This window comes from Gymnogyps californianus, chromosome 3 (genome assembly GCF_018139145.2).
Source record: "Gymnogyps californianus isolate 813 chromosome 3, ASM1813914v2, whole genome shotgun sequence".
In the NCBI taxonomy this organism is placed as follows: Eukaryota; Metazoa; Chordata; class Aves; order Accipitriformes; family Cathartidae; genus Gymnogyps; species Gymnogyps californianus.
This window is the reverse complement of record NC_059473.1, coordinates 681,371-709,195: the sequence shown is the minus strand read 5'-3', so window position 1 is coordinate 709,195 and position 27,825 is coordinate 681,371. Positions and strand designations below refer to the sequence as shown.

General features: G+C 42.0%; 1 protein-coding gene across 1 annotated transcript in view; it reads left to right on the top strand.

The window, feature by feature from the left end:
* The first annotated feature begins 11,519 nt into the window (after window positions 1-11,519).
* Window positions 11,520-27,825, top strand: part of RALGAPA2 (Ral GTPase activating protein catalytic subunit alpha 2) — a 137,798-nt gene continuing 121,492 nt past the window's right edge. The window contains exons 1-3 of the mRNA XM_050894119.1: window positions 11,520-11,656; window positions 20,284-20,394; window positions 21,063-21,112. Coding sequence (XP_050750076.1) covers window positions 11,551-11,656; window positions 20,284-20,394; window positions 21,063-21,112 — 267 coding nt within the window. The 5' untranslated portion in view covers window positions 11,520-11,550. The remainder of the gene's footprint in view (window positions 11,657-20,283; window positions 20,395-21,062; window positions 21,113-27,825) is intronic.

Genomic DNA, 27,825 nt, shown 5'->3' with positions numbered 1-27,825 from the left:
TTTGCACCCACTTCTGCAATACACGCCACGAGCACTGATAATGCCACTCGTGTCCTCAAAGTGACCGAAAAGCAGACTGCGCAGCTAGCACCGGCAGGGATTGCTGGACTCCTGTGCAGGGGCCAAGTGACGACTGCCATCCCTGCACGCACGCCAGCAGCCTTTGCTCACTGCTTCTGCGTACACAAATGGAATCAAACAAGGGGAATGTTTATAGGGATGCAAGTCTGCAGCTGCAATTTACAAGTTCATTAACAGTGTCCCTGCAAAGATAATTTTTTTTAATTGGAGCCCTAATTAGCAATGAATTCTCATTATTTTTCACTGAAATCCCAAAGCAGCTTTGGCACATTCTCTTTGTTCTTTTGAAAACGGGGAAGTGGAGAAGCCTAGGGGAGATAAAGAAGCAGCTGATGATATACTAGGGGGGTTGTTTTACCCTCGAGCCATTCCTTCAGTTTAATACATTTTGCAGCAATTTTACTTATTATTTATGATTTGAAGAAATAAGTATTTCCATAAAGAAACATTAACTTCATCACGGTTGATTGCTACTCCCTATCGTTCCCAGAAAGACGTACCACTAGGATAAGACGCACCCCATAATGAGGCTGGGTTCTTCTTTCACTCAGGCAAAACCTCCATTGACTTCAAGAGGAATTTTACAAGTGCAGGGGCACAAATCCAGAAAAGTGGCGATGAGAAAAGGTCTGCCTGCGAAACAACAAAACAGCCCCCACAATTGCAGCGCGGTGGCTCTGAACAGGGAAATGTTAATCAGATGGAGAGGTTTGCCAAAACCTTCATTAGCACCAATAAGGTCAGGCCCCAGAGTGAGCATCTGGCGCCGGGAACCGACCTTGGCACCTCGGGGTTGTTTAATGTGAGCCGCGGGGATCGGCTGCCAGCAAAAGCTGAGGGACAGGCTATTCCTAAAGCGATGGGCGAGATGCTTGGCATTACCAGGGGCACGCAGCTCTCCCCAAAGATGAAACCTCTTTTGCAGAGGGTCAGCTTTCCAGCCGGAGCAGCCGGTACCCAGGGCCATGCTGGCTGCTGGGGGAGAGCAGAGGCTGAACTGGCGGAGAGGGGCTTCCCTGCAGCCTGGGGGTACAGGGTCCCACAAAGCCTCCAAGCATTGTCTTGACTCATTAAAAATGAGTATTTGAATGCAGCAGTGTGCCAGGCGGCAGAATGAAATCTTCACATCACCTCGGAATTAATGTTTTGGTATCAGCTGGGTAAAATGAGGTTTTCCCTTATTGAAAACTGGCAATTAGTCTACACCAAGAAGCCATCATCCCTTGCTAGTTAGAGACACACTGACACTATTTTTCTCAGACAGGGAAATACATGGGCTGAGAGGTTATTTAACGGCATAGTGGCAGCACTCATGTCCTCAAGCAGAAGAGCAGCACTCACGCCTGACCGCCATTCCCTCAGGATTCACCACGTCTTTTGCCGGGTCTATCGCAAACGACTACATTTACGTTCCTACGGCTGTATCGGCCTTTCCAACTGTACAAACACAGCTCTTGGAGGCTGAGCTGTGCCTTGCTCCTGAGTAATGCCCTCAGATTTACTAGACTCTGCTTATCTGACCGTCGCTCTGCTAATTCTTCAAGAGACGTAAAAGTGAAGAGGAGCCCTTCCAGCAAGTATAAATGTAATTTTTCCTTGGTTTTGGCCCCTTTTCATGGTCTGAGTGCCTTGGAAGGGCCACAGGAGAGACGAGAATCAGCCCCAGTAAATTTAACCACTCAGTTTTGTTGCAGCTAACAAGCAAATAACGAAAGAAAGAGAGATTTGTTTTCCTGGCGGAAGAACGGTGCAGCGCCCCGTGGCATCTCTCCCTCCCTCTGACCTGCACAGAAATTCGCTCACGTCTGGAGGTGCACCCTGCTCCCAGCCGTGCAGTGGCACAGGGATGTCACCGGCTGGCTGTCGCCTGTCAGGGGACCACGGAGAAGCAGCACATCAAGAAATGGGTGACCTACGCACATTCCGGTAACAAATGGACTTGGCACTGGAAAAGAGGAGTCCGGCAGTTTGACCGTACCGGTATCTGCTCCAAAACCAAAAATGCTTTGGGCTCTTGGTAAATTTTGAGATTTTTTTCAGAGGGACAGATTATCATCACATTGTTTCCACAGTCCTTCTACAAATTATTTTGATAATAAAAGACCTCCTGTGACATTAAGTACATTTTAATTACAACATTGTCTGTAATGCATATATCTAATTGCAAATAATTATTTTATCATATTTTGTCTGTATGCCTGTTATATGCATCAGATATTATCTTCTGACTCAGTGGTACAGGTTAATTAAAATTTCTCTTTTAATATCGTTTCAAAGCTAACCACATAATTTCATCTGAACACCAGCTGTGTTGGTAAAAATTATTTTTTATTATTTTTTGTCCTGCTTGTCCATGGAGGAAAACCTGATTCATTTCTGAAGGCTATAATTACTGCACTGCTTTCTGCAGCCATTTATTTGCAAAAGAAGAAAAGAAGGAAGAATCTGTGTAACATCAGTGGCCAGTGGTTGCTTTGTGTGTTTCTGGTTTATTTTGAAGGTTTTTTTGTTCTCTTCCTTACGTACAAGAGAATTTGAGATCTTACTTTCAGAAGGAGAATTTAACATATTACATAGCCATTAGATAAAGTCTCGTTTGTCGGTATAAATTGCACTCAGGGTTAAGACAATCTGCTTGGTCATTCTTGATGTTAACAAAGCTCAGCTTAAAGGTGATCCCAGTCAACTGTTTCCTTCCTCATTATTGTTCCTGAGAGTGATAAAAAGCAAACACAAGGTGAGAGAAAAATGAAAATATGAACATACTGTTGAGTCAAAAAAAGAGAGCTTAGGTTAAATATACGGCAATATAAAAACCAGAACGAGAAAGCTGAGCAGAGGACAAGAGGAAAAAGAAGACTCTTATTTCATATGGGAGAACACTTCATCCGTAACCTGTACTAAATAATGACCTTTACTTTTTACCCTCTGTGCACTATTTCTTAGGACCAGAAGTATTTCTGTAAGTCTGACTGTCAGCATCTCACTGCTATTTAAGACCGTATCGCTGACATATTCTGCCTGTCTCTTCAGAGTCAGCTCCAGGGAAGACAGAGGGGCAAAGGCCGGCAGGGAGAGGGTTAACACGTGTCCCCAAAAGCCAGGATACAGCTAGGCAGCCAAAGGAGGGGAGCAGGGACTCCCGGGACCTCCGTCGATGCCGGGCGGGCAGAGGTGAACGCTGCCAGGAGGAAATTGCTGGAGCTCTACTGAGACCACGAGTGACCTTTCCTCTCGGACAGGGGTGAAGTAAACAACACTTATCTCAGATTTAGCACAGTTGAGACAAGCAGCACTTTATCTCTGTACCGCGGCACACAGAGCAAGGAAGCAGAGTAGTGATTTTCCTGCTTTTATGGTGTAAGCCATCTCTGTTTTCTTAGTCCGGTCTCAAGTTGAGCTGTAACACCTCCTCATGGAAAGATCTTGGCCAGGGCAGCAGGTTATGGGCTTTCCCAACTTGCCATAAACCTCTGCATGCAGTTCAACATTTTGCAAGTGTAGTTTGATCTCTCCTTAGTGGGTTGATATTTTTACTCCATGAAATTTCCTCATTCTCCATGCCATTTCCTTTTGGAAGGCATCAAGGGACATGCAATCCATGTTCCTTCTATTTTGGATTTTTTTCCGTCCATAGACATAAATTCTTCTCTTTCCCTCTATACACAGTTTGAAATTCTGGCAGAAGGAAACCTGAAGTCTTTTTTTGACAGTGGTTTTTTCCTGTCTATCATTTTTACTATACGAATGACATTTTAATGCCTTATATGCTGCAATGGTTAGAAATTTTCCATCCGTTTTTTCCTAAATAGCTCAGCACCCAGAAGCTCCATTCCATTTTATTGCCAGATTTCCAGAGCTAGGAACTTCGGAAAACCCAGTTCCCAACCGCCGCTCCGCCTAGGGACGCTCCTGCTCCCAGCTTTATGTGTGGTTTATTTCAGCATAGTTTCTTTCAGCGCTATCACCCGCTGTTTGCCATCCTGCAGCCCTGCTGGAAGTTGTGCTCAAAACAGGGCCAGGGCCAGATCCTGCCATCTCTCTGAAGGGCCACTGACCTTCACCCTGCCGTGCCAGTCTCCAAGCCTTGTGTCTCGCTTGCTGCATGCAGAGGCTCACACCTGATGCTGTAGCTATGGCTGGATGGGAATATGTCACAACTTTATGCTCAGACATCTGCATCTGGCGTTTGATTCCTTCGCTGTATTTATATCTTTTGCAAATGACCAGATATAGCAGACAACTCGTGATGATCCCATGACTGAAGAGCTTCATGTACTGTTACAGCCTATCCCCAAAGGAACCAGACAAAACGCTGCTGCTACTCTCCAGTCCATATGCTAACCTAGACCTGCGCGTTGCAGTGCAGACGACTTTCAGCTTAAACCAGAACTAAATCCCTCTGAGGAGGATGTACTTTTGTGTACCAAAGAGTCCCGTCTGCTTTTCATAAAGTAAATATTCAACTCCTATGAAGTAAGTATTAAATAAGTAACTCATGCTCAATAAGTAACTGTTTTCTGGGAAGCCTGCGGGCTGTAGTGTGCTTAGAAGTCAGCAGGCTTCTTCACGAGACATCCTCCGCAGACACCATGCACCTTTGAACTGCTCTTCTCCCACCAGATAGGCTGGGCACTGGTTGCACCTCTCCTGACTTCCTTTGCATTGCCAGCCCCTCGGACGCTTCGGCGTCTGTGTCATTCATTAATTCATCTGCAACAGGCAAAGGGACAATAAGAAACCCTTCGGCTGCCAAATGAGAGTCACTGGGGCAGGTCCTCAGTGAGAGTAAATGGACGAGGTGCCTTTGCTTTCATAAACTCAGCAAAACTCCGAACCTTTGCAGAAGTTGATCCATGGAAAGCAGTTTGCAGGATCCAGACTTAGGAAAAGTCAGGCATATATTAGAAATTAAGCACTAACCTTATGGCTTTGAGTCTAAAGCAGTACCTTGTAGGTACAGGCATCCATACCTGCATACCCTATACAAACAGTGTTAGGAAAATAAACCTGTCAAACTCAGAGCCAGCTGGAAAAATCTTTTACACATGCTTAGTCATATCAAGACTGAGAGAGCACAGTCTCATTTCCATACGCAGCATGCTGGCACAGTACCAAAGCTCTGCCAAGCAACCGCACACTGCACCTACGTTGGGAAGCATCAAGTGAGTTGACTCAAATGCAGGAATAAGAAGCTAGTGTGCGTTAATGGATGTGTCAGACCAAGGATACGCAACAGGACACAAAAAATAACTTTCTAAATACAATTTGAAGCATTTGGTTGGAAGGACAAATAATCAGTACCGGCATCCTATGCTAAGAGAATTATTATCTCACCTGTACGGTATTTAGGAGGCAAGTCTCTTTTATTTACTTTTTCCCTACCCTTTTTTCCGGGCTCATTATAAAGTGTTATATTGACACAAGTAAGCAGAGAAGTTCCGTAATTTAATCTCTGACATTAAAATTTCAGACTCAATGGGAAAAGTAACCTTGCCTGTTCATCAAGTCCAGTGAAATTCAGGCGGCCGTATTTACAGCCGCAGCGGCGGGTTTCACCTTTCCACAAACTCTGCAGCAAGAGGCAGAGTTTCTTACCACCGCCTGCCCTTGCTTACGGCAGGTAAGAAAACAGGACAGAGATTCCACCCTACTGTGACTAAGGAACTTAATGCATTAAGAGCACAGAAATGCAGGCCAACTCCTGCTTCTCCTGGCCCTCCAAAGTCAAAAAATTAAAGCAAATGAGGCACATCCTGGTTTTTTATTACGTTGACTATGGTCCTGTTTGATATATTTTGTTATATGCTATGCTAAGTCACTGCTCTCTGACCCATTGAAATGTGATTTGTGTCATCTTTCTGATGAGAAATTTAGAAAGTAAGCATGTCTTCAAGATGATGATAAGCAAACCCCTGAGACCCATAGCTAGCCTTCACTCCTCAGGACTGCTACGCTCTCACACAATGCATCAGAAAGAAATTTAGAAATTGAATGCGGACAATGTGGGATGTGTGCTTGCACCCTCAGGTCTTGGGTCAGTCATCCATGGCAAGGTGAGTGCGTAAGGCACAAGGACCGGCAGGTTGTGGCTTCCAGGAGCCAGCACCAGGCCAGCGCCTGCTGCCATGGAGTGGTCTCTAAAAGGATCCTAAGAGGCGCTGCCCTGGTCTCTCGCGAGGTCACTCTCCACCCGCAGCAGACGGACGGCCCCGGGGCAGGAGAGGCATCTGCAGGCACGCAGCTCTATCCGGGCTTCAGACCTTGCTGAGATTTTCCTCTGTCCTTTGGATGGTGCTCAGGCCTTGGGCACGCCTGACATCAGGAAGAGGGGCAAGCAAGCGGACACACGCGGTGTGGGAAAACTTCCCTCCTCGGAGGGCGCAGCAGTGGACCTGCACCTTTTGTGTCTCGGAGAATTTCAGGAAGCCTTTTCCTTTCCAAGGCAAAGCTCTCCAGGGACAGCACTGCTCAGCGTCCTCCCCTTCACACGACCTGCACCCCAGCGACTCGCTCCAGCACAAAATGCGCCAGGGACGCATCCTGCCGCTGCTTCGTGGGTTCCCGTTAGCTGACAGCCCGTGCCCGGGCAGCTGGCGGCCCAGAAGCGAGGGCAGAAAACGCGACCAAAGACCAATACCGTGCACTTTGCTTCTGCTCCCCCGTGCATCCCTCACAGTGTCCTAGAGGTGACAAAGGCAGGCACTGAGCACCAGTGGCAGGGACCGGCTGCAAGAAGCAGCAGGGGCAATTCCTGCTGTGGGGCCGTCGCTGTTGGCGTGACCCCGTTACTCCCTGGAAGCACCACGCTGCTTCCAAGAGGGGAGGAACAAAATGCATGAGCCATGCAATTCAGGGATAGCGTGCCTGCCTGTAGCGTAAACGCATATTAACAATATAGGCTATTCTATTTTAGACTGGAAATGGGCTGCCCCGTACCTGTATTGCTTATACGCAATGGGTGCCTGAAACAGTAACTTCTCTAATAGCTCTCTACGGCGACAAGACCGCATACAGCCAAGAGGGGCTGTGACTAGTAGGCAGGCTTTCCTCCTCCGAGCAGACGCTGCAGTGACATTATTTTCAAGGTCATCGTCTCCTCTTTTGTCTGTGGGGTCTTGGCTGTGCTACGACTTCCCAGAAATCTCCCCTGTACTGGTGTGATGCTGGTCTTCCTCCACTGGAGCCAGCACGAGTGGGGGTCTGCCCACCATATTATCCAAACAAACAGCTAAAGAGGCAGATTCCTGCACAAGGGAGTGATTTATCTAAATGAATACTGAATCCATTCACACCACTGCTGTGCTTATGTTTGTATGTTCAGCTCACTTAGGACGTCACATCGTGCTGTGACCTTTAAAAATTCAATTCTGTGATAAGCGATTACTGCTTTGTCCCCTTAAATGACTGCTTTATATAGATTTTACTTCAGATCCTGAAAGCTGAATGACCAAATCTCTTTCAGGAAATTAGTCTACCTTAAGCATCAACTTTCGGAAATGCATCATCTGACTTTTGGGAAATTGCAACTGTTATATTGTTAGAAAACACAAGTCATAGGATTTTACAAGCAGTTCCCCTACACAGGCTGAAATCATTGCTGCAAGTTTACTGGGATTTCTGGTTTGCATTATGCTACATCAGCTCATAAACGAATCATTTGAAAAGCTATATTTTATGATGTTTTAACTAATAGGTTAAAGGTCAGTTGCATATAATTCTGAGTTCCTAAAGGTATATATCCATTCGGCTGTATCTGCTTGCCTAAAACTCAGAGGAGAAACTGTTAAATGGGTTTTCACCTTGCTGCTATACTGACTGCTCGTTCTTAATAAAAGACAAGAGAATTTTACACCATGAAGATTAGCCAATGTGTGGTGATGCATTTACATGCAGAACAAAATATTGTCTCATGTTACATGACACATGACATGCAGCAGAAAATGTGAGTTAGAACATCCACGGTTTATCATTCAGTTTTGTACTGTGATGATTCACCTAATGCAAAGACATATCAAAAATAAACAGGAAAATTGTCAGAAATCTTTAGGATAACTTCCATTTTTAAAAGCTTTTATTATACTGTGTATTTCCAAGTAATATGCGCTCTGAAAACTAGGAGAAGAAACTTTTGAGAAGCAAAGTCTCTCATCACACCCCGTATGGAAGCGTCTTAATTTCTGGGAGCTTTGAAGTTTTCCTCGTCACAGCCAAGTGGCCAAAACCCCTTCTCACAGGAATCCACTGGATTATGTCAATGTTTGTCCCTTTACGAGCCTGCTTGTTTCTTATTTCAGAAGAGCCACTAGTGATACAGAGATCAGATTTAGTCCTCATTTAAGCAGAAAGCACACTAACACTTCAGCTGTAATGGCAGCAGGGTTGAACTTGGTCCACGTGCCCTGCACTAGGCTTTTCAACGCTGCTGGAAACAAGAAGGTGGTCTTCAAACCTCCTCTGGCTGCTTGCAGCTGGATATCACAACATGTTCGCTCATCAGTGTCAACCCTCCCACCTCCAGATATGACTGTCCTGCCCCACAGTGAATTAACTCCCTACCAGCTACATACAGCATCAGGGGCACTTTTCCATCTCTGCAGCTCACTGATGCACAAGAACCGAGTTCAAATAACCTTAATTCCGTGATTAAAGCACACAAGCAAAAAAACCCCAAACCACCCTAATTATGCTAATGTTAAACGATGCAAACTCACTGAGCTCTTCACGTGATCACATTTTCCAGGACCTAATACAGAGAGAAAGGACTGCCCTCCTAGAGCACTGCGATTCAAGTCATGAAATCTATATTCTGTGGAGCTTTTCACAAGAAGAATTTCTGGCACACATTAAAACACTGAGTGCCTAAAGCTATGCAGTTAGGTGCTAAAGCACCACAATGCTTTCCTAGTTATCACAAAAGTTGTTAGACATTAGAGCAGCTATATAATCACAATTGCTTTATCTGCAGTAACGATTTTTCTTTTTTAACAAAGCAGAAAAAGACAAAAACATGGAACGATCAGAAATTGCCAGAAGAGACAAACTGGAAGTTGTTGTTTTTCTAAGTCAATTACAATAAAAGGGAAGGGGGGGGGGGGGAAGAAAAAAGAAAAGAGCAAGCCAAGGTTTTAGCCATGTGCTTCCTCAGCCAACTGCATATATTGATTTGTGGCAATGAAAGGGAAAAGCTGGAATGACCCAATTTGCTCTTCTCAGGAAGCTGCAGATACTCAATGTGCAACACGTGACCAAAAATTTTAGACAATGGTTGAAGATTTATAACTTTTCTAGAATGAGACATTGTGTAACAGTGTTATGGGAAGAATATGCAACATGAATTACTGCAAGCCTTAAACGGGCTTCAAAACAATGGACTATTAGGTGACAATAAATTCTCTGCATCTGATTCCAAGGTCATGCATTCAAACTTTTTGTATAAGAAAAAGGATTTTTTTTTTTAAAATCTGTGTGTCAGCACTATTCATCTTCCTATGACTCCAGGAAGTGAATTCTTAAAGAGCAGCAGGAATACCACAAGGTTGGGTGACTCTACAGGGTAGCACTATGAGACACAGCCAGTCTTTGCTCTCTACCTTCCAGAACCCAGCTGTGCTTCAAAGAGGGGAAAGCTGTGCCACGGTCACAACAACGTTGTACAACCAGCAGCGCCCACGAGCACCGACTACAGCCCCCCTTCCACCACAAACTCCCGCCATTTGCTTATTTATTTGTTTATTTTGCCACGTTAATTTTCACCCAGACCAGTTCCCTGATCTCACTTGCCACATGGCCATCCCAGGGGTGGTGTCCCTACAGCGGAGAAGCTGGGACCGTCCTTTTGTGAGCGGGACGTGTTTAGGGGTTGTTGACATGTTGCTTTGGTGACTCCAGGCCTTCGCGGAAGAAACGATCCCTGAGAGGGCTCAGAGGAAGCGATATGTAGCAGCGATATATTTTCTGGTCCTAACAACAGTAATTCTTGTGACATTTTATTTTTCTACAATGATTCATGGCTGAAAAATAATTCCTATAAGCGTATGACATGTGAATTAATTTTTAAACAATTTTGTTAAAAACTAAGAGGTTGATGTGCAATTTATTTCTCTGAAACACACTGTTTTCTTTTTTAGGACTTCATCCTGCCTTGGAACTTCTTAAAATTTACTTTTCTGCACAGGACTTTTACTGAGAGGATCTGAGGGCCTTTAACTGAAACCCTGCTGGCTTCTAATTCTGGGGCAAATCCTGCTTTTGTTGTGTAACTGTGAATCTGCTCAGCCTTTTACCTTCTCTGTGTGTCACGGGAGTAGAGACAGCACTTACTATTTATGTATTTCCAGTGCAAACAGTTATTCAAAACCTGAAGGTTTTTCCCATAAATAAAACCGAGCGTGGCTAGGTGCCAATTCCCAACGGCGTGCCCATTTCAAACGCACCAGTGCACCGCCCTGCCGCTGGTATTCACACCGCTCTCCCAGCTCCGCTGTGCCTCACTGGAAATCCTGCCCCTGGCCATCGCTTGCCCCGAGCCCCACCCAAAGCTGGATTTTCCACCCAGCGTGGCCTTGGCGCAGCCACCTTTGGTGGTCTCACTGACCACGGCTGCGGTGCTGCGGGAGGATTGTGGACTCAGTGCTTGGAGAGAAATGCCCCAGGTGCTAAACTGGAGATCCAAAGCTGGTGCTGGCAGAGGCCCCGGGCGGGCCCAGGGGTGCTGACAGACCCGTGAGGCGCTGGCAGAGGCCCCGGGGTGCTGACAGGCCCATGAAGCGCTGGCAGAAGCCCTGGGGTGCTGACAGACCCTTGAGGCGCTGGCAGGCCACGGCCCGGCCCGCCTGTGGAGAGCGGCGGCCCCAGGGAGCCCTGCAGGTGCCACGGAACATGAGGTGCCCGCGGGGCTGGCCCTTTTCCAGCCCCTCCAGAGCGCCAACGGGGCTGACACACGACCGCCTCGGCGGGGAGGCCCTGGGGGGGTGACGTCAGGGCGACGCCAGGGTGACGTAAAAGGCGACGGCGAACCGCGGCGCTTCTAGCTCCCGGCTTGTCCCGCGCGGAGCCGCCCGCCGCGAGGCACACCGGGGGCTGTAGTCTTCCCTGCGCGGAGGGCGGCACGGCTGCGCAGTGTGGCGGCCCGGGCGGGGAGGCGGTCAGCCGGCGGCGGGGCCGGCCGGTTCCGTGCTGGCACGCCCACCCGTGCGGCGGCGGCGGCGGAGGGCGGCGAGCTCGGTCGCCCGGCGGGGACGCTCCCATCCTCTCCTCTCCCCTCCCTCCCTGCCAGCCCGGGGCGGCGCGGCCGTAGCGGGCGAGGCTGTGGGCGTCCGTCCTCAGCACCTGCCCGGCTGCCGGGCCCTCAGCCCCTCCCGCGGACAACAGCCGCGCGCGGCCCGCGGCCCCGAGGGGAGCCCCTTCCCCTCAGCCGCCGGTTGCCGCCCGCCCACCCGCTCGCTCGCTCGCTCCTTCCGAGCCGGGATGTTCTCCAGGAAGGGCCACGCCGATGTCAGGAAATCCACCCAGAAGGCGCTGGACCCCAAGCGGGACGTACTCACCCGCCTCAAGCACCTCCGGGCGCTGCTGGGTGAGTGAGGGGCGGCCGGCGGGGAGCTGACCTGCTTCCCGCCGCGCTGTGAGGGGCGCAGGGCGGGGGAGCGGCGGGGGGGGGGGGGGGGGACGGACGGCGACGACGGGGGACAGGGGCGGGGCGAGGAGCCCCCTCCGCCCCCTGGTTCCCCTCAGGGCTTCTCCTCCACAGCCACAGCCCGCCGTGAGGGCGGCCGGGGAGACCCCGGGCAGGGGGGAGTGACCGGGGGCGCGGGAAGCGCGGGAGGGAGCCGCTTTTCTTCCCCTCAGGGAGAAGGTGCCGGCGGTACCCGCTGGTCGCCCGGGTAGACCTCGGAGCTGCGGGCGGTTCGCTGGACACGCTTATTATTTCTTTTATAAATGCTGTTTGGGGTGGCTGGGTAAGAGTTGCCCTCACGACATGAGTAAAACTGAGCGATAAAAACTTCCCATAGGCAACCCTTGTTGAAGATACCCTTTCCTGCCTTGGGTTTCCTCAGCTTTCTTCAAGCTTCATTTGCAGTTTTGGGGAGCTCTGTAAGCTGTCCTGGTTATAGCTACTGAAAGGTAGCAGTGCGTGTCCTTTCGAAGTTACAGGAGCTGTTAGAGAAAGTTACTGGTGCGTTTTGCTGCTCCTGGCTTTGGAAACTTGGGTCAAAATATTTGTGATGCAGAATGGTTGGTTGGGTACAAAATAGTCCGTAAATGTAGCTCCTGCAGGGTTCTTCAGAAGATGCATTCATAGAAACTCCGCTCTTGTCAACAAGACTAATTTGGGGTTTTTTTTTTGTTTTGTTTTTTTTAATTTAAAGGGGGTCACGTAATGGTATTTTGTGATGCCCTTCCCATGTCTGTGGCAAGGTTGAACCTCATTCTCTAATGTTGCCTTACAGTTGAAGCCTTAACCCTGGTCTCTTTATTCTGAATGTTGAAACCAGTTGATGTGTTTCAGCTGTGAGCTATGATTTGCAAGGATTCAGGTGGCCTCGTGTTCTCTGTTAGTCAGCAAACTGCAGCAAGAAAAGGCTCTTTTAAGAGCTTTTGTGCACTGTCCCAGTTCAGGAGAACCAGTGACAGTGTTAGTATTTGTTTGTCTCATTTTAGATTGTTCTCCTGAGACACAAGGAGGAGAAAATGATCTGTTTTGTACTTCTTGTGTACTCTAATCGTTTCTTTTAGTCTACTGTTTCAGTCAAGTTTGGCAGGTATGTAGGAGCCTCAAAGACGTCGTGTTACAAGCTGTGAGAAGTAAGTGGCTGGAGGAGAGGGCCTGAGGTTAGTTGCTCATCGAGAGAGAGCAGAAGTTGGCTGATGTATCTTCCACTGAGGAGCGTCTCTCTGGTCGGTGTCGTTCCCCTTGGACCCCCTACGTGCTTGCTCTCGGTGGTGTGAAGGATGCGTGGAGCTGGAGTTACTGCCCAGGAAGCAGCTCAGGCCTTGCAGAGCAAAGGTGCTTCCCTTTAGTCCTCCGCCTGGTACGTGCACCAGGCTGCAAGTCTTGCACTGAGGAACCTCCCTGTGGTTTGGAGCGTGGGCTCATTGGTGGTGCTCGAGATTGAGTTTGAGATTAAAATCTTTTTGCTGTGATGTTCCACTGATAGGAGAAAATATACAAAAGAAGTTTTGAATGTACTGTAGCAAAGCGAGGAGCTTTTGTGGTGAGGACACAGAGTATGATCCTGAGTGAGAAGAGTAGCAATTAGTGTCCCTCAGAATGGTCCATTTGTGAAAGTTGTACTCTGTGAGAGTGTGGAAAGAAATGAGTAGAAGAGTCTCTGATAGTTTAGCTTGTTATGGGCATCTTATTTTCTGTGGATGTGTTTCTTACAGGTGTGATTCGTTTCTTACAGGTGTGAGTAACCATCACTCTGAAAGATGTTATTCCCCTGTGATCTACTGCATTTAAGTAGCTAATCTGAAAAAGATTTTTGTGGGTAATTGGTTAGTGGACAAAGTGCTGGACAAATCTGTAAGTGGTCTTGTGTCACGCTCTGAAAGTGGCCAGGTCTTGCTCATCTTTTGAGCAACAATACATGTAAGTTTGACATGCCCAGTCCATAGATATTTAAGCTTCATGATTTGGACTCACAAGTAGAGCAGTTCTGACCACCATGCCTGGTGGTGGGAGACAAGAGGCTCGTGTTAAGAGTCCCTCAGCACCTGAAGTCTTCACATTTTTTGTGAACAGTATTGAACCTTTGCTTTGGAGTTAGCTGTGAGTAAAGGGTATGTGACTGCTCTGGGTATAAATTCCTCCTATTCTGTGTGTAAAAAATCTCCATAGTTAGCAATCTGGTGGTCAGTTTTGTGTTAATCTCCCTCTGGGGACCAAAAGTGTACATTTCTTGTACTGGAGGTGTATAAAATACTTTGCTTGGGTTTTTTTTTTTCCCAATTGTACCATGTATCTAAGTGCCTAAGGGCAGGAATTTGAAAATACAGGAGACTATACCTTACCTGCATTATGATATGCCTTTAAACTGTATGTGTCTTATTGCTCATGTGCTGTACAAACAATATTAAAACAATGTCAAATTTCATTGTAAAAACATTTTGGGAAATTCTCTGTTTACGAGATGAGGTTTAGAATGTTTTGTGAAACCATCCTGAGAAAGATTGGTCTAAGAGACTGTAGCGCGAGCTCGCAGACCTTACATTCTTCCTTTTCCACCAGCCTCACTAAAATAAATGGACTTGAAGAAATGAGAAGCATAGCAACTTTCTGCTAATGTTCCCCTTTCAGCCTCTCAGAAAGACTCACCTGAACCCAAGACACAACTAGTTTAAGATGAAATACTGGACTTGCTATGGCTCTTGGTTATACCCATCTTACGGGAGAGTTACGTTTTTGTGTGCCTGTGCGGTACAGAGGAGGTTGTCAGGCTCCTGTGACAGACCTGACGGGTGGAACAAATGGAAAAATACGCCTCTTAGTGTGACGAAATTAATTTATGTCCCAAAGCAGATGGTACAGAAGGTAGTGGTGTCTGGTGGTTTTCTGTAAAGATACTTATTATCCAGTAGGCAAGGGGGGTGAAAAATATGCCTGTCACTTCTCAGGAGATGTCTTTTCTTCCAAGTGTATGTTACATTTGGAGGTAGTGACCTGATTTTTTTGATTAAACTTATTATTGAACATTGGTTTTAAGTGAAAATTATCAGTGCCAGAGGGCTGGGTAGCATATTAGTGGCTTATTGGCTGAAGTGCTGTGATATGACAGCTGGCTATCTTCTAGTGGATATGTTTTATTGCAGGCACTATCTCAAAGCAGGCTCTGGTTGTGTTCCCGAGATGTCTGCTTTTGAGAACGCCAGTGTAAACATTTTAGATAATACGGGAGTGGCTTTTTGAAGATAATATCTTCACAGATATCGTTGCAAGTGTGTGTTTTATGGTATTATTCAGCACAGAAAATGAAGCAACACATGGTAAGAATCTCTACTGTATTTAAGGAAAACAAGGCTTTTGGTATAAAGGCTCAAAAATAGTTGGATGTTTCTTCTGGTTTTTTTTTTCCTTGGCGCCCGCCGCCCCCAAAATGTGGCACTCCTTGTGCTGGCCAGGGGTAGGAATGTTTATGTGTCTTGGTGTTCCTCCCACCCCAGCCATTTCACTCCCTGTCCCCAACTGCTTTACTCAGGCCATAGTGGCAAGTGTTCTCAAAATAACTGCTCCTGTTCTTATGTTTCCTTAGGAGATGCCATCTTTTCTTCCTTTGTTAGTTTTAAATCACAGGAATTAAATTGTAAACAAAATGACAGTTACTCTTCTGAGATCCTGCTGATGTAGGAGGATAAAAATCAGAGAAAAGATGATAATAGGGGAGGGATGAGGGAAAGGAATGTGTATTTCCATAAATAAGGGGTTGTGTGAGCACCAGGATCAATAACACCCAGTTTTTGATTGCTTCAGGTCCGTTAGCTACCATCTGTGTAACTTTGTCCAATACTCAAACTGAAAGAAAAGATTCCCTTTAAATTTGTGTTGCTTGTAACATCTCTGAAGTCTCTAATGCCCTTTAGGATCTGAGTTCCTGCTTCTGGGGGTAGTCTAGCTGCATGACAATACAAAACACTAACCAGAATAATAACATTATTTTAAAGTGGGTGTTTGCTTGTGTTAGGTAAATGACCAGAAAATTTCCTTTATTTTTTTTTATTGCTATAAAGTTGTTCTAACTTCCAGAACTTTCGTAAAGTCAGTAGGAACTTTTTTCCAAATACAGTGTGTGGAAGTGTCAATAATATAGTCTTTTTTAGGATGGACTTGAAAAATAATGGTCTTATAAATGGTGGTGGCGACGTACAAGTTTGGTTCTTTCACACTGATTGCCCATAAATTAAGCCCTCTACACTGTTTCCCAGAGTAGTTTCTATGGGAGTTTTTTTAGCATAAGAATGTATCTCTGCTCTTTAAGACTTTGTTTCTGTGGTTGTTCTTGGGTAAAAATATTCTTTTTTTTATTGAAACATCTCTTTCAATGTTTTCTCCTCAGGTACGATTGAAATGTTTAGTTTAACATCTTTGCATGGCTTAGTGTATTTCCCTTGAATTTTCCTCCTGGTTTCAAGAATTGCTCTGTCATGACACAGTGTCTCTTATGAATAATGATGCAATAGGAACAACAGCTACTGTCTGCTGTGGTTCTCCAGTAATCTAGATGATGTCACTCTTTGCTCATGCATAAAATGGGATGAAGTGTGATACTTTAAGTTTTTATTTCATGAAGGTGATGAGCCTTTCCTTCGTGGCGTTGTTATTCTTACTAATTTCAGAGGGTGATTTGCCTGAGAACTTTGTTTAAGGCTGGAAATTATAAAGTCAGTCTATAGGTAGTCTCTGTGAACAATCTCTGGTGATTTAAGTTGGCGACCACCATTCACATTACACTTAGAAATAAGGTAAAATGGGAGCTTACCCATAGCTGCTGTTGAATATGCTGCGAGCTGCCTGGAAGATGTTGATAACAATTAAGTTGAATTAAGGGGCTGGATTTTCAGTAGCACCAATTTGCTGTGGTTGCCAAACTCAAATTGTTTTACAGATTTGTGGATTGTGTTGATCCTGAACTTTGATATTTGCTGGGGTGGGTTGTTAGACCATGTATGTGCTCACACTTGTTTTTGAGCGTACTGATGGACTAAATTGTGCATCAGAATGCTGGGTGCAGGCTGGTGTTTGAATTAATAACATGCAGTTCAGAGCCTGTGCTGTGGCACTTCACTCCTGGATGTGTGCATAAAAGCTGGGCTGTTTTCAGAGTTACAGTGCTTTACACGTATTTCAAGTGGGCCTGATACAGCTGCACACAAACTTCCTTTTAGATTAAATATGAAATTTCTTAGGTTACCAAGTGCAATCCTTAATCTCTCTCTTTAAAAAAATATAAGTTAAGAAAAAACATGTTTTTCATTTAACTCCCTCAATCAAAAATGAGATAATAGAATAGTGGGTTTTTTTAGTTATGGCACTGCTTTGGTTTGCACAGTTCTGTGCAGCTAGATTAATACAAGCTTAGCAGAAATTTTCATTTAGAGACATTCAAAAATGGATACTTCCAAACTTCTTGCTGAATTTAGAACAGCTGTTGTTCCTTAGATTTTATGTGAAATTTGAGGTGTTAAAATTATTTTAGAAATTGTTCTAATTGGAGGGGTTTTTTTAGTAACGGTATGTTTCCATGCTGACATTCCTTTGAAAAAATGAAGGAAAATTATCTCCTAGGATTTTATTTAGCATTTAAAGCTCTAATCTGAAAAAGTGGGGGTTTGGGGTTTTTTTTTGTTTTTATGAAGGTAAGTAAAAATTGTATGTAGTTTCTGGGGTGAGGCTAGTAACAAAAGTTTGTCATTAACCAGGGTATGACTGCGAAGTTGTCCCTTAATCTCCTTTAATTTTTTAAGTACTCAAGATAAAGAAAACCCCTCAGGATTGAGAGAACTTTGTATAAATAATGTAAAGCCAAGTGACTTTGGAAGTTCATGAAATTAAGGGAGGATTTCTAACTACTTAAATGACTGCAATAACATTTAGTAGTTAACAGAAAAATAAAAGGAAAGCTCGCGTGCTAAGAACACGATTATTGTCCCCTCTAGGTTTTTTTTGTACGAGGAAGAGTAATGAGAGCTTGGCAATAAACTCGGATTCTTATTAGACCTGGTACCTGAGTAGTTTGCTTCCCTAAATTGTAAACTTAAGTAGTAAGGCAAGTAAGGGTGACTTGCAGTTATCTGAGCCAACTGTTTCATATTTTATATAGAAGAAACGTCATGTGTACCCTCATGAATGTCTCGCTATTTCCTATATGTTGCTGTAAAGTGTTAATCAGAAGCATTAGCCAATGGATCTCCTATCCTTGTTTGGGGAATGGAGTTAGATTATACATGTTTTTGGAAAGCCACGATGTATCTGATGGCTGATAATGTTTACCAGCCTGCCTTAGATTTTAGCGCTGAGAGTTTTGAATTCGCTAGGTGGCTGTTTTCAACAGTAGTAATCTGAGAGCTATTTATGAGTAAATATAAAAATATAAAAAATAATCTAATGCCTGCAATTCAGTCCCAACCTTCCTGTTTAATTTCCTTGAATGCTTATAAATACTTCTTCAATGTGATTTGCCAAAAGTCAGTATATTATCTTATTATCTTAAATGATAAGTAGTGCACGAAACTTTCACTGATGTTTTCCATTTGAAAAAAACAGAAGAATGAGCCTTATCCTGTTACAAGTTAAACATATATGTAGTAGTGATCCAAGTTACTGTCTTAGACTTCCTGCTAACTTTTAGTAAATCCTCTTGAGAAGCAGTCTTTCTTGTCATGGTCTCTGTTTGTGACGATCATTTTTTGGTGAGATGGGTGGGAGAAGCTGGGTTGTGGGGAGAGCCGTGAAGGAGCGTGTGGGACTCAGATGTGCTTGCCGTGGTGCTGCCTGCCTGGAGGTGCTTTCCTTACAACCCCGTGCGACGTAGAGGGGAGAGAGACTGCTGGAAAGGGTGCTGTCACCAGCTTGGCTGGCCCTCCTACCAGCCAGAGGCCGGTGTAGCCGGCAAAGACATGGCCTGCCTCTCCTGTGCCCAGAAGAGCAGGGTGAAGCGTTCACCGTCAGCGCTGCTTTCCACTGCTCGTCACCGTGAACACGTGCGCAGTGAAGGAGTAGAGAAATGGTGTTTTCTTAATGTATGCGAAAAAATAAGGAATTTGGTAGTGAAATGCCCAAGAAAGCTGTATCGCTGACTGAGCATTGGAATTATTGGGTGTGTGGCTTATTCGTTATGTTTTGGATTTTTTTTAAGTGGGCAGTGGTATCAAGATGACAACTTGCATGCAGAATTGCAAGAAAATCTTACTTTCTGAGTGAATATCTCCTCTTAGGGTAGTAAATGGGAGTATTGTTGTTGGCCCCTTTTAAGGTTAGAAATTGTTTTCCCATATATCATGCGAAGGAATATAAGGAACAAAATAGTTCAATAGGAAAAGGATGTAGCTGTAAGAATGCATGCTTACATCAGAATAACAGATGAGTCACCACTGAAATGCCACTTTTATAGAAAAGGAGAATTTACTTTTTTTGATTAGGCAGTTCCTTTCTCCTCCTTTCACAATTTAAAGGGAAAGTTTCCTTTCTGTTTAGATTTTAATGACCTCATTCCTTTATATGGAATCCTTGTAAATGAAAGCCTTGTTTTCGCCTAGAGTTGTATTTAACAGAACGCATTCATAGAGAGGAATAATTGTACTTAGCTTGCAAATTCAAGACCAGTAGTTTGTAGGAAACAAATATCATGTAAAAGAGTTTCCATGCACTAATTGTTTCTGTAGTACAAGCAACCAAAGCCTTACTACTGAAAAGGTATTAATTTTTTTTTAAATTGTCCAAGGCTGAAGTCATTCTTTCGTCTGTAGTTGTGTGATATTATTGGGTCTTCTTGTTGTACTCAGCTTTGTTGTCTTCATTAATGAATGGGTTTCTTGAGAGGTGAAACTTCAACGAGAAGATGTGTTGTTAATAATTATTGCCCTTTATCCTCTTAATTCTGGGTGGAATCATGTATCTTTTCTTGAGCTAATCAGTTACAGATTAAGAGCAAACAGATGAAGTTAAAGTGTGTTTTGCAAGTGTCAGGTTTAGAAAACATGAGATTTTTTTTCTTCTTAAAAAATAAACTTATTTCAAATTTTAGACCTAAGTTACGGCTTAGGGAAGTGATGCATGCTTGGGTTTCCATCCTTTTTTTAAATGAATTGGAAATATGATGTTTTCTGAATTGATCTGCTTGTCAGATAAATTTAAGAACTGGATTTGCAATTTGCATACAGAAATCATTGCTGGTGTTTGTTTTTTCCAATGGTACCTGCTTGTTTTGATGATACAGAAGCCATTTCAAGGACACATATCCCCCCCTTTTTTTTTTAAAAACAAATAAACCTAAGCCACACTGCAAACTTTCATAAATTAAGTGAAAATGGAAATGTCTCTATTTTTCTTGGAAGGATGGAATCACAATTTAGTATAGAATATTTAATGAAGTCACTAAATTTGTCTTGTATTGCATTTATTTCATACTCTAATACTAAATTTGCATGAAGATAACTATTTTCAGCTTTCTGATGTTGTGTAATAACTCCATTTGTTCCTCTTTTCAGATATTGTGGATGGAAGTGACCTGAAGCAATTTTTTGAGAACAATTATTCTCAAATTTATTTTATATTTTATGAAACCTTCATAACACTGGAAAATAGCTTGAAACAAAAAGGTAAGTTTTAGAGTTTTGCCACTAATTGTTGAGTCAGTTTTCCCTACCTGTTCTCAAAAGCGTTCTATTAGAGCTTATCTAATGATTATATAGTCCACAATTATCTATATTTGCATTAATAGTTTCATGCATTATTAATTAGTATTAATATTTTAATTTTATGGTATCAGAGGAGACAAGCATGGAAAATTGCTCTCTGAAATGTCATAAATAACTGAAAAGAATTCTAAATACATTTTTATGGCTAAGTGTCATTTCAGCACAAAAATCAAGTCTTGTGCATTTATATATGTATCCTCTCATCTTGTTTTGAAGTACTGAAGGCCTTCATCCTACAATTAAGCGTATGTCTGTTCAACTGAAACATTGTCAGAGATCCACAGAACAAAGCTCAGCGTTGAAGATATGTGGGTAGGAATAGCTGTTTGTTTGGAGATGAGCACAATGACAATGCTTTGCGGATCTGGGACTCTAGATGTCCCTCATTCATAATCGAGAGAGAGGCACTGAAGTTTGGAAACATCTTGCTCTTTTGATATTAAATAAAGATGAAGAAAAATAAACAGAGTGCAACGTCTTTGACTTCAGTTGAATAACAACAGGATAATTTTTGCTGTCTGTCTCATACCGTATATTTACAGCAAATAATATTGTTTTCTGTCTTGCAGGGAATAAATCGCAAAGGGAGGAGCTGGACTCCGTTCTCTTTCTTTTTGAAGTAAGTTTTTCATACTGTGAAACTAATTTTTATTTTAAATCTTATTGTCATTATATGCTTACTTACACCTTTACAATGAGGGGTGAAACCAGGTATCAATCAGAATGACAGTAGGTGTCCATGACTGTACAAGGTGAAAGGCAGAAAAGAACTAGGCTGTGCATTGATTTTTTTTAGATACCACAACAATAAAAATTTTATTATGCAATGGGAATGTTGGTTGAATGAATATCCACACTTAAGAGATTTTATCAAAATGACTTGAAAATCATACAGTAATATAGCTGTCCTAAGGAACTGAGGATCAACTCTTTGAAAATGTCCTGTTGTTTTTCAGTAGAATTTGGGAGCAAGTGATCAATAGTTGCATAGCCTCTGTTAGGCTAAAGCTGTCAAAATAGTCTTTTTTTTTTCTTTTTTCTTTTTTTTAATTAAATATGTTCTTGCTTCTGTATTTTATAGGGGACTAGTTCAAAACAACAGTACTTTTTCCCTATGCTTTGTCAGTATGAAGTTCAGTGTTACATTTATTTTGAATGTGTCACAGCAGGAGTTTGGGCTCTGCTCCTTTCAGATGGAGGCATTTATTATGATGGCAGTATTTGGCCTGGCAGCACAAGGAAAATAAAAGGATAGGAGTTGTCAACTGCTGCATATCAGTTTGATCTGAGTGTGTGAAATGTTAATTTGTTTAACTTTTTTATTTTTTTAAATTCAGTGGAGCATCTTTTACTTCCAGAAGCATTTGCAGTGTCTAGGGAGGAAATACTAGCTAGTTAACTTTTGCATAATCAAATTAGGATGTCTTTAATTTAAAGAATAGGCTGTGATAGATGATTTTCCAAGGGACCTCTTTAATTAGAGTTATTACCTAAATATATTTGGATGTGAGAAAATACCAGTGGACCAGATGAAAGCCTAACATATAAAAAAGTTTTTATAATGCACACCAGAAGTCTTAGCATAAGCTCTACCTGTCTGAAGTCAGAGATCAGTGGTGCTTTTAGTTGTGGGTTTTTTTTTAACAATTCATTAGGTAAATAATTGGCCTGATTTCTTTCTTAAGGGTAAATACACACATCTTCTGTTGATTTCTCTTTGTTAGTCCAACTACTAACTTTTCACTTGAGTATTGCATCATAGAAATGTTATCTTTGTTTATATTGTGGGTTATTTTTTGGCAGAGGTGGTAAGAGAAAATAACTTTCAAGGGGACTCTAGAAACTGAAGTTAAAATGAAGGTTAAATGTTCTCAAATCTTATCCCTCTCTCTAAAAATGGAAAAAAAACCCCCAAAACCCAACCCAAAACAAAACCCTCAGAAGTATATGGCTTCATTTTTTTGCATTAATGTATAGTCTGTAGTAAAATAATATTTATATTGACAATAAGAATGATGCTGTTTAGCCTAACATGCCTGTAATACGAAAAATGGCCATCAAAATGATGACATGAAATCTTGGATTTTTGTGGTCTCGTCTTCTGACTTTTATGATGTAGCAAGTTCATCTCCCTTTTCCTCTTCTCCCTCCCTTCGCTCCTTTAACTGCAAGACTGCATTTTCAGACTGAAATCTGAAAATCGAATTGTGTTTTCTACTACTTACGATATTAATAAAAGAGTCTGCTTTAGGATTTTGCATGAGGCGGTGTCAAAGAACATGAGCGCATATATCTGCTAGGACCATATTTGGGGCAGGAGAAATTCTTCTTCCTCCTCCCTCCCCACCCGCAGTGGAGAAGGTATCACCACATTTACTGAGCAAGGCTGTGCAATTTAATGGAAGGTCATTAATACACTTACTCTGTGGTCTTGAATAAGTAATTAAATTTCTGTGGCTATGTCATTGAATGGAAAATAGCTAATGCTTACTCACCCGGTTAAAGTGGATAAATATGCATTCCTGTATCTTTAAAACGGGTGGCTGATAACCGCCTGTTTAATACCGCTTAAAAACGTCAGGAGAACATACTGTATGAAGAAGGAAAAAATGCATAGTTATATATGTACAAAGTGTTGCTTTGGGTCTCGATAGAGGAGAATTATATTATAGCCTAGTCATCGACAGCTTTGAGGAAGAAGAAATCATTTAAGATATTTGTGTGGAATTTGGAGAGATCCGCTTCATGGTGTTTATCTACTGGAAGTAAGTTTTCAATCCATTTATAACTCTTAACACTTGATAACTTAGTGCATTGTAGGAAAACAGCTTTTTAGAGGGCCTTTTAATGCACAGACCAAGAATACATCAGTCTGAACACAGGACAAGAAAAAAATGTAAATGCCAAGTAATTAAACATTCATACTGTAAGCCATAGGAAACAAAACTAATTGATTGTTAAGCTTGCCATATTTAATCTGATGTCAGCGTGAGCCAGAGGTTTCCTTGAGTTTTCTTCTAATTAGCTAAATAGGTAATTACTTAGGATTAAGAAATCCTGAATCCAGATGCTGAGGGTTAACAGTTTAAAAATCAATAAAAATATTTATGAAAGGCATTGACTTCTGCCTTTTCTGGTATAAGTTGGTGGGTATTTTGCTGCTGTTCTTGAGTGACACCTAGTGTGTATATTAAGCAAAAGTAACAAATGCCCTTTCCACAAATTCTCTGAGAACTAAGTTGACTCGGTTGTAATTTATTGAAGTCTTAATTTTACACATCAGCTACATAGCTTGGCCACTCAATGATAACATCAAACAACATATTAATCAAAGAAGAAATATTAGTCAAAAGGGAGTAATATGAAAGGTTAACAGTTCATTTTGTGAAGTGCTTTTTTACAATTAATATTACAAAGTTCTTAGATCTAATTTTATATTCTCTAAGGTGCTTTGGCCTTGTCTTTTTCCACATAGATATTCATGAAATGCTACAGCAACTGTAATTATCTGTATTATTTTTCACTGTTTCAGCTAAAAGGCCAAAATGATGTGAAAAACAAACTTGCTTTTTCTCTGGTAAGGCTTAGTTATCTCCAGATTTGTAGTATATTTTCAGAAAATGTTAATATTGTTTCTTATATCACTGTTCTCTATGATTTGAGGGCATTGTTTGTTATAGCTGTTAGCTGAGCACTGTGTGTCACGGAACGCATGAGAGGTGCACTACATTTATGTAAGTTTTCTAGGTCCCGTAAAAGTATTATGCCATCATTTGATTGTGAAAGCTTGGATTATTTTTAATAATAAAGTCTTTTTTTTTTCTTGCAGCATCAGATACTGATTCCTTTGACACTGCATTTTTTTTTGCATCTGTAATGAAATAAGAGCAGACTGATGGTTTTGATATAATGAATAGATCAGTTTCTTTCCATTCTCTAGAATTATGCTTTATTAGTTAAGAACAGCCACATCTCTTATGCTGATGCAGTCATAAAATTCATCACACTGATTTAACATGTTCACTGTATGAAGTATTTTATTCTTAGAATTTTTCGGATACTCTTTCTAATGTAGTAAAGCTTCCCAAAGTCACTTGCAGTAGCCGCTATTGTTGCTAGAAGTTTTTCAGATACTGTCAGTGTAGTTCAGGTCTCACTGCAGTTTTGTAGCTAGCTGAGGAGATGGGTTAGGTACTCCCACCTCCCACAGATGATACATATGCTGAAAGCTTCTCAGTATGGATTTTTTTGCTTATTTTTTACTAGTGCACATTAATGTAACATAAAGTGCCCTTGTGTTTCACAGGTCCTTATTTAGAAAAGCATACTGTGTTTTTCATATAGCTTGTACAACAAGGTTTGTTTATGCTGTAATCTCATAATTTCTGTAAGTCCATGTTTTGTATGGAACTTCTGGTTTCTTGAACTTGGTGAAAATGTGAGCGGTGTGAGTCCCTGGGTCTGGACACAGAGTAAGCACAATTTATTTTATTTTGTTTTATTTTTTTTTTTTCAAGAATCTACAGAATTACAACTCTGGAAAGGTATCTAATGTAACTCATATTGGCCTTGCTGTGATTATGCTTCTAGACCCTTTTATCTGTCAAGCCTAGTCTTCCCCCGTGTGCCTTTTGCCCTGCTGAAATGAGGAGAGGCTAGCTGTGGTTGTAAACAGGAATAAACAGGGCGGTCTGTTTTGACCTTCCTTAGAAGTTCAGCAGCAAAATTTTCATGTGTCGTTCCTAGGTCTGATTTGGAGTATCTTGAATATGTACACAGCAGGTGGATTTAAATATTAAGTGGATGTAAAATAGAATATAAATGTGCTAATAGCCTCTGCAGTATTTGTGTTATACACACTCAAACTCACAGTCTGCTTTGGCTTTTGTATAACACTAAGCGTTTTTCCAGAGATTGTAATCAATAAACTGTTAGAACTTGCCCAACCATGCTTTGAGCTCTTTATTTTGTAGCAGTAGCTACTGGTTTTAATACAGTATTGTTGTCCTTAGAAGCACATCTAAATATAAACTACAAATGGCCACATACTCAGAAGATTAAGATGTGGTATAAATCCATTGAAACATGGATTGGTCTGCTATCAGAGTGTGAATGTAACGATTACAGAAGCAGCTGTATAGCCTAAATTTATTACTGCAGATGTGCACAAGTTACTTGTTCTGCAAATGCTAATGATAATTCAGTATAGGTTTATAATTGGCTATAGTCTGTTAGCAACCCTTTTGAAAAGTAGATTACAGACCATAGGCAGTAAATACACTGCATCTGTCAAAGGAACACCTGCTGTGGTGGTGGGTGACCAGATAGCTCTGCGCACTGACGCAGCTTAGGAATATACGCTTCTTTTTTAGTACTGCCTAGTAATGCACATCTATAATTTTTAAAATGCATAACTTTGGTTCATTCTGAATGAAGATTGCTGTGGATATTTTAAATATCGAGTTCTTCCACCACATTGTAGGTCTACTTTATATAGACTGCTGTGTGAATTAGCAATATTGGTTAAGCAGCTTAAATCTCAAAGCCAGTGGTGATTTTTAGCAGGTCACTTCCAATTTCATAAAAACCTGCATCAGTGAAACTTCCAGGACTTTTGGATTCGTAACTCTTTTAGAAGACTTTAGTGCTGTGTTGCTTTTTTTTATGAATGTGTAAAAGGATGTTCTTTTATATTTGTAGCATTTTATTAGGGTGATTTCCTTATCTTAGGATGTTGTTCCTAATTACTTGCTACATTTTGAATAAAACTGAGTAAAATCGAATTCTGCAGAAATAAATTGTATATTAAAACTGGCCAGTGTGAAAAGTACTTGTAAAGTTCTTTACAAGGAATAATCAAGTCAAGTTACTGTTGAGTTCTTATTGCCACAGGTCCCGGTTTCTCATTTCTTGGGGTTATCCCTTTTATTTAACTTTTCCCCTTTATTTAACTTTCTTGTTACTATTTGCATTTTCCTCATGTCTGTACAGCTCAGTGGCTTAATTTCCCCATCTGCAGGTTATCTTACACTTGCAATCAGAGTACCATTAAGAGTCGCAGCTTTAAATTCAGGTTATCGGTTCTGTTACAGCTTTTCAGTTGGTTCCCTGTGCCTACTGTAATTGCCAGTTCCACTGTTTAACCTCAAGTCTGTCACACAGACTTGGTTGGCTGATTCTCAAGCTTAATAGAGTAAAAAGGGCTTACTTGTTTATAACAATAAAATTGCTTATAGCCCTTCTTTCCTACACATAGAAAATTACTTTTTGAACCATCTACAGTTTGTTCTGCCATAATTCTAATTGGTTCATCTATTATTGTTCTTAAAATAACGTCATTGTTCTTACAGCATTCTGTTGTAAATTCTAACTATATGTTTCATGTGTTCGACTTCAGAGATCTTACTGTTTAATGTTACGCCTAGGGCAAGAATAACTGTCTTGTGTGCTTTGGGCAGACATTTTCCCTCAACGAATAACTGTAAATAATTTATTCATGCAATAAATGGAGTATCCCTTTATTTAGCTTGAACTGCTGCAGGCATACTAACTTCATCGGGCTCTTGGCTTCACCTAAATCGGTGAATAGTAGCTGGAAAATTTCTAAATTACTACAGATTTTCGTAGTTGAACACTCTGAAACTCTTGTGGAGATACCACCGCACAGTACTTGAACATAGAGGCACAGGAGAGCTATTCTACATTTGGTTTGGCTTAAAGTAGATCCAACTGCCACTGACTAATAGAAACTCCTTCTCCTGTACAGGTTGTATCGAAAAAGCTGGTTTGTTTTTTTTTCCTTAGAATCCATTCACCTGGAATGAACATTATTCTGAACTTGTCATTGACATTGCCTCTGAGAGCATGTTCAGTCAGTAAGAACACATTTGTTTTTGTTGTTTAATGAGAGACTCTGCATGGCATGTTACAGAACAGTTTCTTGTAGCTCTGGAAGGCAGAACAACAATGCTTATTGTCTCACTTTTGTGTAAGTTAAGCTGGAAAACATTCAGGCTGTAGGGATCTTCAGCGTAAGATTTGGTAACAGCCTTAGCTTTCTCTATGTTCTACAACAGGGTAGCACAGCACACAATAATAGGCACAAAGCTACCAATCATGATGATTCAACAAAGTTGGCAAAAATAAAAGACTTAAAAAGAAATTGCAGTATTGGTTAAGTCAGAATGAGTCTGAAATACAAACCTTGGTATTTTTTATTTTACTTTGATAAAAGAGAGAGATATATCTTTCAAAAAGCAGCATCCTGTGTAAACTAAGATTTAAACTTAACATTATTCCTAGTCATGCAGGAAGTCCAGAAGAAAAAGAACT